This window comes from Eptatretus burgeri, chromosome 13 (genome assembly GCF_056783735.1).
Source record: "Eptatretus burgeri isolate ZD-2024b chromosome 13, Ebu_testis_v1, whole genome shotgun sequence".
In the NCBI taxonomy this organism is placed as follows: domain Eukaryota; kingdom Metazoa; phylum Chordata; class Myxini; order Myxiniformes; family Myxinidae; genus Eptatretus; species Eptatretus burgeri.
This window is the reverse complement of record NC_140973.1, coordinates 48,990,829-49,008,328: the sequence shown is the minus strand read 5'-3', so window position 1 is coordinate 49,008,328 and position 17,500 is coordinate 48,990,829. Positions and strand designations below refer to the sequence as shown.

The following is a 17,500-nucleotide window of genomic DNA, read 5'->3' as shown; positions in this document are numbered from 1 at the left end:
TCTTGTATATATACCCTGTATTTGTATATACGTATATATATATGCTATATACGTATATATACATATATGCGTATGTAATGCATGTATGCGTATGTATGCGTATGTGTGTGTGTGTGTGTGTGTGTGTGTGTGTGTGTGTGTGTGCATTAATAATGCACGTATGCGTATGTAATGCGCGTGTGTGTGCGTATGTATGCACGTATGTGTGTGTGGCATATGCGTATGTATGTGTGTGTCACGTGTGTGTGTGTGTGTGTGTGTGTGTGTGTGTAATGATAATGTGGTAATGCGTATGTGTGTGTGTGTGCGTGTAATAATGTAATAATGCGTGTATATGTGTGTGCGTAATATTGTGTGTGTGTGTGTGCGTGTGTGTGTAACATAGTGTGTGCGTGTGCGTGTAACAATATTGTGTAATAATGTGTGCGTGTGTGTGTGTGTGTGTGTGTGTGTGTGCGTTATTGTGCATGTGTGTGTGTGTGTGTGTGTGCTGTGGCGTAATGTGTGTGTGTGTGTGTGTGTGTGTATGTATGTGTGTGTGCGTATGTGTGCGTTGGTGTGTGTGTGTGTGTGTGTGTGTGTGTGTCGTATGTGTGCGTGTGCGTGTGCGTGTGTGCGTGTGTGTGCGTAATGGCGTGTGCGTGTGTGTGTGTGTGTGTGTGTGTGCGTATGCGTGTGTGTCGTGTGTGTGCGTGGCGGTAATGATATTGTGTGTGTGTGTGTGTGTGGCGTGTGTGTGTGTGTGTGTGTGTGCGCGCTAATAATGTGTGTGTGCGCGGTGTGGCGTGTGTGTGTGTGTGTGTGTGTGTGTGTGTGTGTGTGTAATACCTGTGTGTGTGTGTGTGTGTGTGTGTGTGTGTGTGTGTGTGTGTGTGTGTGTGTGTGTGTGTGTGTGCGCGTGTGTGTCACGTGTGTGTGTGCGTGTGTGCTGTGTGTGTGTGTGTGCGCGTGTGTGTCGTGTGCGTGGCTGCGTGTGTGTGTGTGTGTGTGTAATTGTAGCGGATGTGTGTGTGTGTGTGTGTGTGCAGCGTATCGGCGCGTGTGTGTGTGTGTGTGTGTGTGGTATTGATGTGTGTGTGTGTGTGTGTGTGTGTGCCGTAATGTGTGTGTGTGTGCGCGTGTGTGTGTGCGCGTGTGTGTGGTGGTGTGTGGTAATGTGTGTAATCATACCATAACATGTGTGTGTCATGTGTGTCGCGCGGTAATGTGTGTGCGCGCGTGTGTAATATGTGTGTGCGTGACAATGTGTGCTAATATATATACATATATATATATATATATATATATATATATATACACATATATATATACATATATATATATATATATATATGTGTGTGTGTGTGTGTGTCGTGTGTGTGTGTGTGTGTCTGCGTGTGTGTATATATATATATATATATATATATATATATATATATATATATATATATATATATATATATACACACATATAGATATATATATACACACATATAGATATATATATACACACATATAGATATATATATACACACATATAGATATATATATATATATATATATATATATATATATATATATATATATATATATATATATATATATATATGTATGTTACAAGCAAAAGTGCCTGTCCCCAGTGATTGGACAAGTTTAAGTTAATCTATAAATTTAAATTATTTCATGGACGTAAAAAAAAAGTTAATCTTAGACTTAATGGACATCATTTCAAAAGTGAATGTTGAGCTTTGGCTGCATGCACAGCTTTTCCAATGCAGCGCGGGAAGCGGCCGCCGTAATATAATTGTACTTGGGTGTTCTCACAACACTTTTCTCTTCTGCAAAGCAACGTAATTTTGTGTTAGAAAGAATCTGACAGCTGTTGAAATAACCTTTGACTGACTGTAAACCCATCTCCATCAATAGTGCTAAACATTTTCTTTTTCACATTTGTTGCTCGTATGTGCATTTTCAATTTCGTCTTTAAGTTGTCAATTATGTGAAAAGTTGTGATCCAGTACAAAAATAAAGCACAAAATAGTGTTCCTCGTGTCAGATTACATAGTATTTCACAATCATGACAAATTTCTGGCTAGTACAATTTGCAGTAAGAAAAAGACTAAATCTGATGGCGGCCATTTTGATTACTGTCATGGCGGCCATAATATTCAGATGCAGACTTGGCAACAAGTGGAACTAGACTTGGTCATGCCTAGACTCTTCAAAAACACCAGTTGCACCATTCTAACATCAAATCAGCAGCAAACCTATTTTCTAGGCAAGCTACAGATTTTGGCTTCTAGACTATAAATGGAAGATAGCTGAATACAGAGACAGACAACATGGTTCTCAATATTTATAAGATATAGTTCGTAAGACAATGCATAAAATATATATTTTACCGATATTTATGCTTCATTGAACTTTTTTTTTCATGTATCTTGTATTATTGTGGATAAATGTTCATCATAATATTTGAATGTCCTCTGTATATTTTAAATGTGCTCATCACCTGTGCACTTGAGTTGGATTACATTTGCAGAGGCACAATGGCCAGTTGTGTGTGACATGACTGGACCAGTTCTGCTTTTATGGGGCCCAGGAAAGGCTCTGGTTTCCATACATATGACTTTGTTTTAAGAGGTTATGCCAACACAACATGCTGTCTTAATAAGAACAATTTCACAAATGTATAATTACTAAAGCTTGCATACAAAGTTTACAGAATGATGTCAACAATAAATGCCGTTTTGGTTTAGCAAAATTATGAATATAGTAATGCGATTATTTTTTTAAAATATTTTCTTTGTGATATACAGCAAAAGAAAAATATTTTTTCTCAGACATGCCTGGAAAGAAAATGTCACTTTATCTGAAGCCACAAAGTAATCTTATTCCATAATCACATACCTCTTGAATCAAGGCAATGTAACATTGTTACACGTAGTTCAGTAAGTGTTCAAAAAAAAGAGAAGATTAAACAATAAAACGGGTTTTGATAATCCAGAGGCAACTGATGAGTCTAGATTTCTTTAATTGTCCGATTTTTAACCATCCAGTGACTGGACCAGTGGGTGGGTCTGCTGTTCATAATATATTTGTGAATCAAAAGAGTTATGTGCATGGTCATGCTCAAAGAATCCACAATAAAGCATTGTTAAAGAGGAAGGTTAAATTGAATTGCACTTCATTATGCGTCATAAGGGCTGATTAAAAGATTGGGTGATAAAATAAAGCTATGCATAAACTTCGAGGCTGTGGCCACTGGAGGCAATGGCAGGTTATACAGCAAGTTTAGCTAGCATTGTTTGCTTCTTTCATGTCATCACAAGATGAATACACAACCCGATTACCATCACAGCGAACCACATTCTATATTCATGAATCACCATCAACTGACGATAATCATCAAAATCGTCATCATCATCTTCTCAAGGACCTTCAAGCACATATTGTCGTTTAGCTCTTATATGGAATCAAAATTCTGAAAACAAGCAAAACCCGAACTGTCTGACCATGTGAGTCATGAATGAATATGAAGCGACTTTTCTGCTATTAACTGTTGCAAAGAAGTTTTACACAGATGTAAACGATCACAGAACAAATAATTTCATACCAGAGTGCAATTTGGATAACAAAATGTGTTGTGCATCCCTTCTAAATCCCCAAAACTATGTGATATAAAGAACAACAAGGCATTGATCACTCATTGCCTTTGCATTATATGTCATGATTGATCATTGCTGTTTCACGATTCAACTAGAGGGGGAGCACTCAGTAGAGTGCAACACCTCCCGTGCCAACACTGCTGGGTCACTCAAGTGAACCTGATATCCTATTCATTCAATTTGATGTCAACAGTGCTCACAGAGTTATAGTTTGCAACTTTCCCTTTTACTTTTAACTTTTACGTACTCAATTCATTCGTCATAACTAGATTCCTTGAGACAGAAATTGATTTTACGTCGGTATATCCACCTGAAGTTCCAAAATCAGCCGCAATCATAATTTTGGCATGTTTTTTGTTGGAAATCACTGATAACATGTAGAAATGCAAAAAAAAAAAAATCGAAATTTTGTTGAAAAAAAAGTTGCAAAAAATTTTTCTTTTCTCTAACAATTTTTTTGGGGGGGTGGAAATCACTTAAAATATGTAGAAATGCAAAAAAAAAAAAATTCAAATATTTTTTCAAAATGGCCACCATAGCGGCCATATTGGATTTTGGACCAAGTCTAAAATCTAATGGCATGATCCATGGACCATACCGAATCCCCCCACCAAGTTTCGTCGAAATCCGTCGAGGAGTTTTTCCGTAATACTGTTCACAAACAAACAAACAAACAAACAAACAGAAAGGGGTGAAAACAGTAACCTCCGATCTTCGATGGCGGAGGTTAAAAAGTGAACATCCATAGAGTGATAACTTGTAGACATGAAATACAGAAGCTTTACATATGTTTAGATATCGCATATGAAGAAAAATAAACTGAAATTTTAAAATGCAAAAAAATTTTAATGTAAAAAAAACATCTTGAAGACCATGGTTATTATTTTTTAACCTCCGCCATCGAAGATGGACGGAGATTACTCTTTTCACCCTGTGTGTCTGTTTGTTAGTTACGAAATCTAAAGATTTCGTAAGTATATTGATGCCTTCTGTTTCTGTTTGTTTGTGTGTTTGTGTGTTTGTTTGTAGGCACGATAACTCGAGAACGGAAGAAGCTAGCAATGTCAAATTACAGCACCTGATTCAGGAGGGTGATGGCTCGCGCTGATTAGATTTTGGTCAAAATCGGTCAAGGGTCAAGGTCACAGTGAGGTTAAACATCCAAAACATTCGATTTTTGATGGTTTGGTACAGAATCATCGTAGAAACTTCTGGTTTGCGTCGCTACCTTCTCCAACCCCCCAAAAAAAATTGTTAGAGAAAAAAAACCCAGAAATTTTGCAACTTTTTTTTCAAAAAAATTTCGATTTTATTTTTTTGGCATTTCTACATGCGCGTCGATCTACTTTAGTTTATTCAATCGTGGTTCAGTAGAGTCTGATCCGTTTTGACCTACAATGAATAGGATATCAGGTTCACTTAAGTGAACCAGCAGTATTGGTGGCGGAGGTTTTGCACTCTGCCGAGTGCTCCCCCTCTAGTTTCAGGATGCATTATTAAGTGAATGAACTACACCATTAAACAGGAAAAAAGAAAAAAGTGAATTGTCCAGTATTTTGTGGCTGAGGCTTGCCTTTCAGAATCCTTGATTGGCTTTGCAACACGTATGATGTAGATATAAATTTTACATCATGTATCTGCAAATGAGTTTTTCTTTTTCTTCAAGCCAATGAAGAAAAAGCAAATGATTTCTCAGAATGTTCTGTGTAATAAGAGCTGGCCAGATAATGCAGGTGGCTATAACAATGAGGGATTACATTCCATAGATATGTACGTATGTGTCTGAACGCTGTATATAATATATATATATATATATATATATATATATATATATATATATATATATATATATATATATATATATATATATATATATATATATATTTATATATTTATTTATTTATTTATTTTTTTTTTTTAAAGAAGAAATGTGCTTCCAACCAAAAGTAAACTAGATCTCCACTAATTTGAGCAATAAGAAAGAGCAAACCCGGTCTCAGTCAATGTTTCACCCGCTTCACAGCAGACTTCCTCAGGCCAATAGACCCCGAGCCTCAGCACATATCCGGTTTTTATTTCCGATACGACTGCTCATTTCTGGTCAAGCGCTGGTGCTCGAGGTCAAATGTAGGGGTGCTTTTTTAATTTTGCAAACTTCAAGCAAATGAACATCAAATCACATCATTTATGGGCTGCTCTGTTCTTTTTTTACGTTGTTACTTACACGTGATCTGATGTTGTATGTGTGTGGGTGAGCATGTGCATGTGATTGTTGTTTTTGTGTTTCCGGGGAATGAACATTGGTTGGACATGTTTCGTGTCTCAGTTGAATGTGATGAGGTGTAGGTTGTGTGATTGTTGGGGTTCTCGCTGGGTGTTGTACACAAGCGTATGATTGTGGTGTTTGGGATTGAGTGTTGTTTGTTGCTCATCTTATCCAGCTGTTTTCAACATCCAGTTTTTGCCATTTGCATCAGAGGTGTGTATTTTGTGGGTATGTCCACCGTCTCCCCAGTTAGACCACCCTCTCGACTCTTCACATGCCATGATTCCAGTATCAACCTGTGTCGTTTGTTGGACATCATGTCGAAGACAATTGTCCCATCAAAGTCAAATTTGTGGCCTGATTGAAAGCAATGACGTACTACGGCTGACTGTGTCACCTTTCCAAGCCTGATTGCTCAATCATGTTCATTTAGCCTTTGTTTTAAATTTCTTCAAGTTTCACCAATGTCGAATTGGTCACAGTCTCTGCGTAACAAATGGTAAACTACTCGAGATTTATCACAAGTTGGTATTGTGTTATTTAGTTTTGAAATGGCATTATGGAAGGTGCACAGAAGCTTGTAGGTACTCCAATCCGTGCACTACGTACTATCCTGCCAATCCTTTCGGAACGGCCCAGGTAGTATGACAGTACACAGTGCCCAAGTGTGTCTGGCTCCTTCCGTTCTGTCTGTTTTGGTTCGTCCAACGTGAGGAGTATCCCTTTTCTGTAACCATTTTGAGCTGGACTTCTCTAACTAATCTGATTTCTTTAATTGCATCGGCTTTGGAAAATGACACCACCCATGCCCATGCTCCACTGCATTTGTGAGAGATTGGGTTGCAGGAGTTAAAATCCAATAAACTGCTGGTGTGGGTTGGTTTCCTGGAAACCAAAGTCTTTAGGTAGCTATCAGGCTTATGGTGAATCTCCAGATCCAAAAAAGCCAATTTGCTTTCTTTTTCAATATAAATTGTGAAGTTAATCTTGGGGAATACCCGGCCAAGCTGTCCCAAAAGGTGGTCTACCCTGTTTGTTTGCAAGATGGCGAAAGTGTCATCCTCGTACCTATTCCATTATCGTGGGAGCCAATTTGCATGAGACTCAAATATCTTTTGTTTGAGTTCCTCCATCACCAATTTATTCACCACAGCAGAGACTGGTGAATCCACAGCTGTACCAGATATATGTCTTGAGGTTTGCAAAATTAAAAAGCACTTCAATTTGACCTGGAGCAGAATCATGTGACCGGAAAGGAGCGGTTGTATTGGAAATAAAAACTGGACACGTGCCGAAGCTCAGGGTCCATTGGCCTGAGGAAGCCTACTGAGAAGTGGGTGAAATGTCACCTGAGACAAGGTCTGCCGTTGCTTATTGCTCAAATCAGTGGAGTAGATCTCGTTTACTTTTGGTTGGAAGCACCTTCTTCTTCTTTAAAATGTATGATCCCAACCACCTCAATCTTATAATATATATGTATGTATGTATTTATATATATATATATATATATATATATATATATATATATATATATATATATACATATACATATATACATACATACATACATACATATACACGTTGGAGGGGTTACATTTTCAGGAGATGATAAGACATACATATACACGTTGGAGTGGTTACATTTTCAGGAGATGATAAGTTAGCATGTTCCGTGTGTTCTCTGCTATAATGTGTATTTGCAAACTAACTAACCACAAAATAAACCAATGTCACCAGCAGGGTGACCCGTATCTTGCCAAAAGGTGACCACGTGTGACTTCTTTAAGGTCACACTGAGGTGAACAGAGCTGCTATCCACCAGGAGCGACTCCTTGAGGAATATCTGCCTACGAGAGATTCCGATGAGAATCGTTCAACAGAGTAACCATGAAAAATATGCTTTTGCCTCATAACGTCACCAAATGACGTCATAATGTCTCAAGCTTGACATATCTAGAAAGCACTCATCGAGGTGTTCAATTTGAAGGCCCGGTCACACCTTGACGTTTTAGCCAACGTATGCCTATTTTTGAATTTTTTTTCTAAAACGCTGGCACACGTTGAATACGTTATGGGTAAGTTTTGATAACATTGAGAGCACGCTGAAAAACACTGCCATACGTCGTTGTACGCTGGCTTTAAACGTTGTACTTTTCGGTTGTCCTCAAATTTTTTCATGCTTGAAATTTCACGACGTATGCCGGCGTATGACTCACACGTTCCGCTACGCTGGCCACAAGTTGTATGCACGGTCTGCAATCGTTGACAGACGTCAACACATGCTACTTGTAAGTTAATCATAAGTTGAGACACGCCGAGGTAATGTTTAGCGTACCCGAAACTTATTTCTAACCTATGATTAACGTGTTGTTGGCACGTTACGCGATCGTTGCCACACATCGACAGACGTTACTTTTAAGTTACTCATAGGCTGAAAGACGTCGGTATAATGGATCGTCCTTGCGTCAGCGTCCACGGCCACGGCCAGGACACTTATTTGCAGCATTCTTCAAACTTTTCTTCGGCATGACGAGGATGTTCACACTTCGATGTCTAGCTTGGCTATGATTCCAATTGTCCATCGGCAGCGTCTATTTAAAATAGTTGAGTTTGAGCGTTTTAACACGTTCAGAAGAAACGCTTCAAATTTCAAAACCTCAGCGTCAAAAAACAAAGGCGAGTGACAGCAATTTAAATCGTTCATTGTAAACAATGAAAATAGTTGAGTGGTACCATTTAAAAGTCGTTGAGTGTAAAAAAATCCAATTGTTGAGCGCAAGCGTCTACTTTCAATAGTGGGGTTTGAGCGATTTAACACGTTCAATAGAAACGATTGAAATTTCCAAGCGCCAGCGTCTACTTTCAATAGTGGAGATGCAGCCATTTAAATCGTTGAGTGGCAGCCTATGAACCTACCCGTGGACGCGCGGACGCAAGGAGGATCCATCATAACCCACACCCTCCCCCTCACACTCACCTACTACTGCCAACATGAACAAACTACTACTTATACTAATACTAATACTGATACTGATACTGATACTGCTGACATGGACATCGACTCAAAAAGGACTCGAAAACACTGTTGGGTTCCCTTTTATGAGCAGCATTTTTATATACCAATTCCCAAAACCGCTGGGAACACGTCTTTATATGGCAGTTGTAACCTAGAAACACGTTCATTTATTTTTTTTTTGTCGACCGGAAGACGTCATTGGAATACGTCTACATACGTCGATGTGTGTTGGGACTACGTAAGGAATTGGTTCAAAGCACGTCAAACATAAGTTAGAAATAAGTTTCGCATAAAAAAGACATTAGCGCGACGTGTTTCGACTTATGAGTAGCTTATAAGTAGCGTTTTTGGACGTGTGTAAGCATCCACATATCGTGTGTAAAACATTTCCCCATCGCATGCGGAACGTGCGTCATACGCCGAGTACGTCGTAAAATTTTGAACATGTTTAAAATTTCTTGACGTACTCTACTTACTACGACGTATGATAGCGTACTTTAGCGTTGTACTCACGTATACCAAACTTACTCATACCGTATTTGACGTGCCCCCAACGTTTTAGACACATTTTTCTTAGGTCGGCATACGCTGGCAAGATCGCCAAGGTGTGACCGCGATGTTGACACTTCCATTTCTACGGCAGTTATGATTCGAATCGTTGTGCGTCAGCCTTTTAATAGGCTACGTCACAACATCGTCGGCGATGCGTGCAACGCGCTATGCCGAAGTTAGACTATCGTTGGGCATCGGTTGTGTAGGCCGACAGCAGGTTCAGCATTCGTTGGTATAAGTTATCTATAACACAACGAAACGTTCTGTGTCCATTACTAATATGTTATGCATACGACCAACTCGTTATGAATACGTCCGAATCTTAAAAAAAAAACATCAAAAGTTCAACGTCAGCCAGCGTTTTACATACATTTTAATACGTTGCCATCGCTGGCTAAAACGCCAAGGTGTGACCGGGCCTTGAGGTACTACACGATATGGTTCCTAAAACTTGAAAATTTGACCTTGGGGTCAAATATGTTTGACCTTTGGCGTTAACCATGAAGGTCAAGGCCAATTGCCACCAAAAATTAATCAGCTGAGCGCCAGACCATGAACTATATTCCCATGAAGTTTGAAGACGATCCGATCAAAATTACTCAAAAAATAAGGGTTTCCTCGACTCCCATGATTTGCGACAAAGTGACTTTGACCTTGACCTTCAAAATTTTATGCGCTGAAAGGGACCTCTATCGGCCTCTGATATGCGAAGTTACAAAAATTTCCAATGATAACTGTGCTCTGTAGAATTTTTTATACGTGATTACAGACAAACAAAACAAACAAACAAAAAAAACATACAAGCTGACTAACATATCTTGCAAAAACTTCGTTTTGGCAAGATAATGACTTAAAATATCATTGGAAACCTAATCAATTAAGCACAGGATCAACCAACAGCATCATTGTCCATATTATCTGAAAGAATGAATGAAGACGAATTGAAACCTGCTGATCTGACCAATGTCACTTCAGTAATGTCACCATAATCATACAATTATGCACATTCACTTGCCAAGCAATGGTGTATGCTATAAGTGGACAATATGCTGTTAAGCAGTCGAGTATGCAGTGGGTAAACACTGTTCTGCCAAGTCAACAGTGTACTGCAGCAACATTAGAGTTGGTGAAAGTGGATATGTCTGATAATTGCAATCAAAAGAGGTCTTGACAATGTCAAAACTATTATTTTTATAATAGAAAGTCGTAGTTTTAAGTGTAACATAAATTGAAAGCTGTAAAATCTGGAAACTGAGTATTGATTGGATTCTGGTGTCCAAAGCTGCAGCAGTAATCCAGGCTGAGTTGATTTCCGTAAAGTCAGACGACACATTTGATGTGCAGCTGTTGAAATCTCAATAGCTTGGATTTCTTGGCAGTGTCAGATGCAGCACCAGGCTGGGACTATCAATGGAGGAATTTTTGTTTTTTTTCATTGATGCAAAAGGTTTACTCCTGTAAAGTGAAGCTCATTTTAAAGTGCACTGTAATTTTAATGCGAGTGACCTTGACACACATACCTCATCATGCATCAAAATCTCATTCAGTTGTGAGTGAAGAGGTGCACAAACTCTCTCCTCCCAAGAACTTCCACCTCAGCTCAATACAGACCCAATCCCCATTGAAGGACTTCTTTATATCATTACATTCCCTGCCTGTCATTCCACCAGGATTACTTTTAGTAGTTGTTTTCATAAATACAGATTTATTTCCCAGTTCAAAGGCCACTCGTCCTTGAGTCGGATCTGAGAACAAAGACTGCAGATCCACATGCATTACGAAGTTGTTTGTGGACGGCACAAGGTTGATACAAACGTCCGTAAAGAAAGTTTTAGGGATATATCCAATAATCCCGAATGAAACAAAATAAATAAAATCATTTTGGTGAGATCCATCCATACATCAATCCATTGGGATCATACACTGTGCAGAGCATTGATGCTACCTAAGCAGTCTCCTTGGCTAATGGGCACAATCCTGGACAGGTCACCATTCCAACACAGGATACCAGCAAGCTGGCACTCATTTTTGTCAACCTCAGAAGGTTGACAGGCAGAATCGACCCCAACGGCCGAGCAGAATTTGAACTGAGGATCCTAGGATCCCAAGCCCACCACCCTAACTATTAAGTCAACACCAGGCATATTTTGGTGAGAAAAGGAAGAAAATATAAATTTAAACACAGAGATGGCAGGATGTTTAGAAAGTCTCACAAGATGCTGTGAAACTTGGAAATGTATAAACAAACAATAATAGAGAATGGGCTGCAGCCATTAAAGCAAAGAATATAACGTTTACTAATAAAGCGATTCAGCCAATTGCATCTTTCGGTCAAATAATCGTGCATTGTGACTGCTGTAATGCAAATTGAGGTTGATGAGGCAACACATCGGCCAGGCAAACCTGCAATCCAAAGGTTTGTGGAAGCAGAATTTGTCTGACATGTTGTATCATTGGAGATTTCATTGCTTCGTCAGACAGCCTCGAGGTCAAGAAAATTCTGATAGTTTCCTGTTCTGTTCGAGCACTGCTCGGAACACGAGATGCAGCGCAAGTTTAGCAGCTGCATCCATTTCTCTGCTCAGGAACACCTTGCATCGAGCAACAGTAACCATATGGTGCTGTGGGTTGGTGCCAAGCTTCCAAGCCACCATAAAGTGGCAATTTATGGGACCGAGAATTTTTGCTCAACGGAGTGGTCACGCTGCCAAGATTCCTAAAAAGCATCGGCAGCAGCCAAATTTCAAGAAAGCCTTGAGGGCAAACTAAAATGTAATAAAATGAAATTCAGTAATAGCAACTAGCAGTGACATCTGAGCGAAAGCCATCCATATGCTTGCGGTATTCTTTTCAGCTGTTGGCATGTTTACTCACAGGAACATTTCCTGGCAGCCAGGCCCTCCTACAGATCAGATTTGGATCTTCCCGCAGGCAGGGTGAAAGTCAACAGTGGCAAAGCGGCAAAAGCCAAACAGGATGAGCCAATCCCTGACCCGGTCGCATCCACCCCAAAAAATACCCCTGAAGCAATCAAAAAGTGAATCCCAACACAGCTCTCAATCCACATGACACCAGGAAAAGTTTTCATGGAACAATCTCTAGGTGAACGGATGCCAAGGCCATTTCAAATTAAAAGGGGAGATTTTTCATTATATGACTTTTAATTTATTTTAGCAATCTTTTAATAAATCAAGTTTTGAAAGAAGTAATTGATAATAAAACAAAAATCTGAAAGCATCATCTATTGCTTCAATATTTACTTTTTGGATTTAAAAAAAGAAAGAAGACAACCAAGCCCTCCCCCACCCCAAACTTCTTCCCCCACCCCCCCCCCAAACTTCTTCCCCCCCCCCTCCCCACTCCACGCACACACCCCTCAACTTCCCTCCCATCCACCTCCCCACTCTACCCACACCCCTTCCACACTCCACCCACACCCCTTCCCCACTCCACCAACCTTTATTGCATATAAATTGCAATGTTGCATTTAGGAAATACACATTTAATTGAAATTACAGTGGAGAACGAATAAAAAAAGCAGAAAAAACTTCAACAGGTTGTCACACTGGAAACATGGACACAAAAGGATTTGCGGAATAACTTACATTAGCCCAATAAAATTGCATCGATTGCAATGTGCTGGAGGTGTAGAAGGGACCGAATGCCAAAAACAACGGGTGCAAACAGGAAGTCAATTTGCACGACTCAATTTATAATGGAAATCCATCAAATGGTAACTCTTCCACATGACCCTCGAAAACCAAAAAGCATGACACAAACCGTATAGAGCATATCGAATGGAGCAGCTCTCAGTTTCTTTACATAAGGTCATGGTGAATGGTCTTTAAAGTTCACAAGCTAGCTTGGAGTGTGCACTCATGGAGTGTGCAATGACTGAGTGCTTTACTCAAACAGCAAAGCTGCAACCTCAATGCATTGTTACCTCCACCACCGAAGGTGAAGGAGGTTATGTTTTCACCCCTTTCTATCTGTTTGTCTATCTGTCTGTCTGTTTGTTTGTCTTTTTGTTTGTGTGCAGGATATCTCAAAAAGTTGTTGACGGATCCGGATTTAATTTTGTGCACGGGTTGGGTGTGTAACAAGGACGAATTGATTCGATTTTGGTGAAGATCTGGATCCGGATCTGGATACAGGATTCATTAAATTTTTAACATGATTCTTCATCATTGAGAGATAGGGCCAAAAACGATAGAGTACTGTATAGGATGGTATTTCAAAAATGTATTGTGCCAGATATGTTCTCGTGGATCAGGCATTACGTGGTGGAGGTATGCGCTCTACCGAGTGCCCTTCTAGTTAAAAAAAATTGGAATACTTGTGAATGTCAAGAGGAGAATTAAAGCCTAGTGTTGGGTTAGTGGTTAGGGTGGTGGCTTGGGATCCTAGCGTCCTGAGTTCAAGCCCCATTGGATGCTGAATTAACACCAGGGGGTTGACTCAGCGTGTCATCCTTCCAAGGTAAGTGAAATTAGTACCAGTGTACTGGTAATAGGGGCACCGCGTCAGTGGCATGTCCGTGCCCCTAACCAATGATGTAACCAGCAGCAAAAAAGGCAGCACATGAAGGGAAGGGGTATTGACGGATTTATTAAATCTGGTACTGATGTGGCGCAAGCAAGCATGATGGGCCAAATGGCCTCCTCTTGCGCATCATTTCCTTGTAAAAAAAAAAATGCAGGTGAAGTCCAGTCGAGAGTTGTATAATGATCTGTATTCAGCCTTGAGAAGATAAATTGATTGTTGTTGACTCAAACTCAGTGGTTATTACATCTTGACAGTCCAAATGTTGAACATTCAAACTTATGATTTTAGGATCACGAAGCATGACACTGTCACTCACCACAACGACACTGCATGTCAGTATAGGAATAGCAGTTGCAAAAAGTATTGAAAGAACAAACGAAATAAGTACCTGTGATCAAGTTCGCTGATTTTGGTGATGTAAGTACATGTGATTTTGGTGAAGTAAGGAAATAAGTCCATGTGATCAAGTTAGCTGAAACACAGAAGGATAAGCACCTTAAGTATTCCGGTAGCCCACACTAACTTGTTGCTGTTGCAAATGCAGAAGATCTGATGCACTGAGCTCCATCGGTGTTGCATCGCCATTTACACGGCCATCCCGTCCAGCTTCTGCTTGGTTACTAGTGCCATTCAGGCCCAGAACGGTGTTGCTTGGGACTTCCAGGACACCATCCTGCATTGTGCCTGATAAAAGTGATGAATAGAAACAAAGAATGAGAGGATAAAGAAGATTAAATGAAGCAAATTGAGAAGAAGAAAAAAAAGAAAAAGAGGCAATTCTCTCTTTTAGCCAACCAGCACATTCACCTTGAATTTCAGGTGGAACAGATTGGATCAGATGCTTAGAGAGAATCCACAAAGCAAAAATACACCTTTACTGAATTTGCAACTACGACTGGCAGGGCATCTCAGAAGTATGCTCATTCAACTCCAACCCTGGGTTTGAATCTCAGCCTTGCTATAAACTGGCATCTTGGAATTTTGAATGCAGGGGGAGGCCTCAACTTGTGTGGTAGCCATTGGAAGGATGTTTTTGCCAGAGGACTCGATTGCCAGCACTAGTTATTGGTGGACATTAAATATCCCACATGTCTTTTCTGCAGAGTAGGTGAGTTGGCGCTGATACCCTGAACAAATTCCTGCCAGTGTTGTGATAGAATTGGGCCAAATACGCCACCTGGATAACCCCACAAGGAGGTGGGAATAATTAGGGCTTTTACAGAAGTAGTAGTAGAGTGTATTTCGAACCAAAAGCATTTGAAGCACAAACCGAACAACAGTTTGGAGGATGCTCTCATTTTTCATCGTAATAAAAGGGGTCATTTCAAAACTAATTTTTGTTGTTTCGCATTCCAATATGAACCAATGACTCATGATGGCAAGCTCTGAACCCAGGTACAATAAGCAGACACAGTATGTATTCTTACAACATGTTGGAGTTCAGTAACGTCTTGTATAATATTCACCATGCAGGCGATACAAGTACAAGTTTATCCATACAGTATACAAGTTCATACATATACAAGGTCATACAGGTACAGGCTCACATATGTGCAAGCTGATATATGGAGAAGCTCATATATGTGCATGCATAAATACAGAGAAGCTCATATACGGAGAAGCTCATGTATGTGCAAGATCATAATAAACGGAGAAGCTCATATATGTGCAAGCTTCCATGCAGAGAAGCTTGTATATGTGCAAGCTCATATGCAGAGAAGCTCGTACATGTGCAAGCTCGTATACGGAGAAGCTCGTACATGTGCAAGCTCGTATACGGAGAAGCTCGTACATGTGCAAGCTCATATGTAGAGAAACTCATATTTGTGCAAGCTCATACATGGAGAAGTTCATACAATTGCAACCTCATATGCAGAGAAGCTTAGATTTGTGCACGCTCATATACAGAGAAGCTCGTATATGCGCAAGCTAATATACGGAGAACTTCGTATATGTGCAAGCTCATATACGGAGAAGCTCATAGATGTGCAAGCTCATATACAGAGAATCTCATATATGTGCAAGCTCATATATGGAGAAGCTCGTATATGTGCAAGCTCATATACAGAGAAGCTCATATATGTTCAAGCTCACATATGGAGAAGCTCGTATATGTGCAAGCTCATATACGGAGATGCTCATATATGTGGAAGCTCATCCATGGAGAAGCTCGTATATGTGCAATCTTCCATACAGAGAAGCTTGTATATGTGCAAGCTCGTATATGGAGAAGCTCGTATATGTGCAAGCTTCCATACAGAGAAGCTCGTATTTGTGCAAGCTCGTATATGCAGAAGCTCGTACATGTGCAAGCTTGTATACGGAGAAGCTCGTACATGTGCCAGCTCGTACATGGGGAAGCTCGTATATGTGCAAGCTCATATACGGAGAGGCTCGTATTTGTGCAAGCTCATATACGGAGTAGCTCGTATATGTGCAAGCTCGTATGCGGAGAAGCTCGTATATGGAGAAGCTCGTATATGTGCAAGCTCATATACGGAGAAGCTCGTACATGTGCAAGCTCGTATATGGAGAAGCTCGTATATGTGCAAGTTACTTTCAGAGAAGCTCGTATATGTGCAAGCTCGTGCACAGAGAAGCTCATATGCAGAGAAGCTCGTACATGTGCAAGCTCGTATACGGAGAAGCTCATACATGTGCAAGCTCGTATATGGAGAAGCTCGTATATGGAGAAGCTCGTATATGTGCAATCTTCCATACAGAGAAGCTTGTATATGTGCAAGCTCGTGTACAGAGAAGCTCGTATATGGAGAAGCTCATATGCAGAGAAGCTCGTACATGTGCAAGCTCGTATACGGAGAAGTTCGTACATGTACAAGCTCATATACGGAGAAGCTTGTACATGTGCAAGCTCATATGTAGAGAAACTCATATTTGTGCAAGCTCATACATGGAGAAGTTCATACAATTGCAAGCTCATATGCAGAGAAGCTTAGATTTGTGCACGCTCATATACAGAGAAGCTCGTATATGCGCAAGCTAATATACGGAGAACTTCGTATATGTGCAAGCTCATATACGGAGAAGCTCATAGATGTGCAAGCTCATATACAGAGAAGCTCGTATATGTGCAAGCTCATATATGGAGAAGCTCGTATATGTGCAAGCTCATATACAGAGAAGCTCGTATATGTGCAAGCTCACATATGGAGAAGCTCGTATATGTGCAAGCTCATATACGGAGATGCTCATATATGTGGAAGCTCATCCACGGAGAAGCTCGTATATGTGCAATCTTCCATACAGAGAAGCTCGTATATGTGCAAGCTCGTATATGGAGAAGCTCGTATATGTGCAAGCTTCCATACAGAGAAGCTCGTATATGTGCAAGCTCGTATATGCAGAAGCTCGTACATGTGCAAGCTTGTATACGGAGAAGCTCGTACATGTGCCAGCTCGTACATGGGGAAGCTCGTATATGTGCAAGCTCATATACGGAGAGGCTCGTATTTG

The 17,500-nt window shown here is 40.2% G+C and overlaps 1 protein-coding gene across 10 annotated transcripts in view; it reads right to left on the bottom strand.

The window, feature by feature from the left end:
- Positions 1-17,500, bottom strand: part of LOC147014431 (forkhead box protein P2-like) — a 715,070-nt gene that overhangs the window by 438,694 nt on the left and 258,876 nt on the right. For 7 of the 10 annotated variants that reach the window (XM_085852371.1, XM_085852374.1, XM_085852372.1 and 4 more), the window contains one exon: positions 14,550-14,710. In XM_085852371.1, coding sequence (XP_085708497.1) covers positions 14,550-14,710 — 161 coding nt within the window. Of the gene's footprint in view, positions 1-14,414; positions 14,711-17,500 lie in introns of those variants that run through there. The other 3 variants (XM_085852376.1, XM_085852377.1, XM_085852378.1) reach the window with 2 other exon arrangements.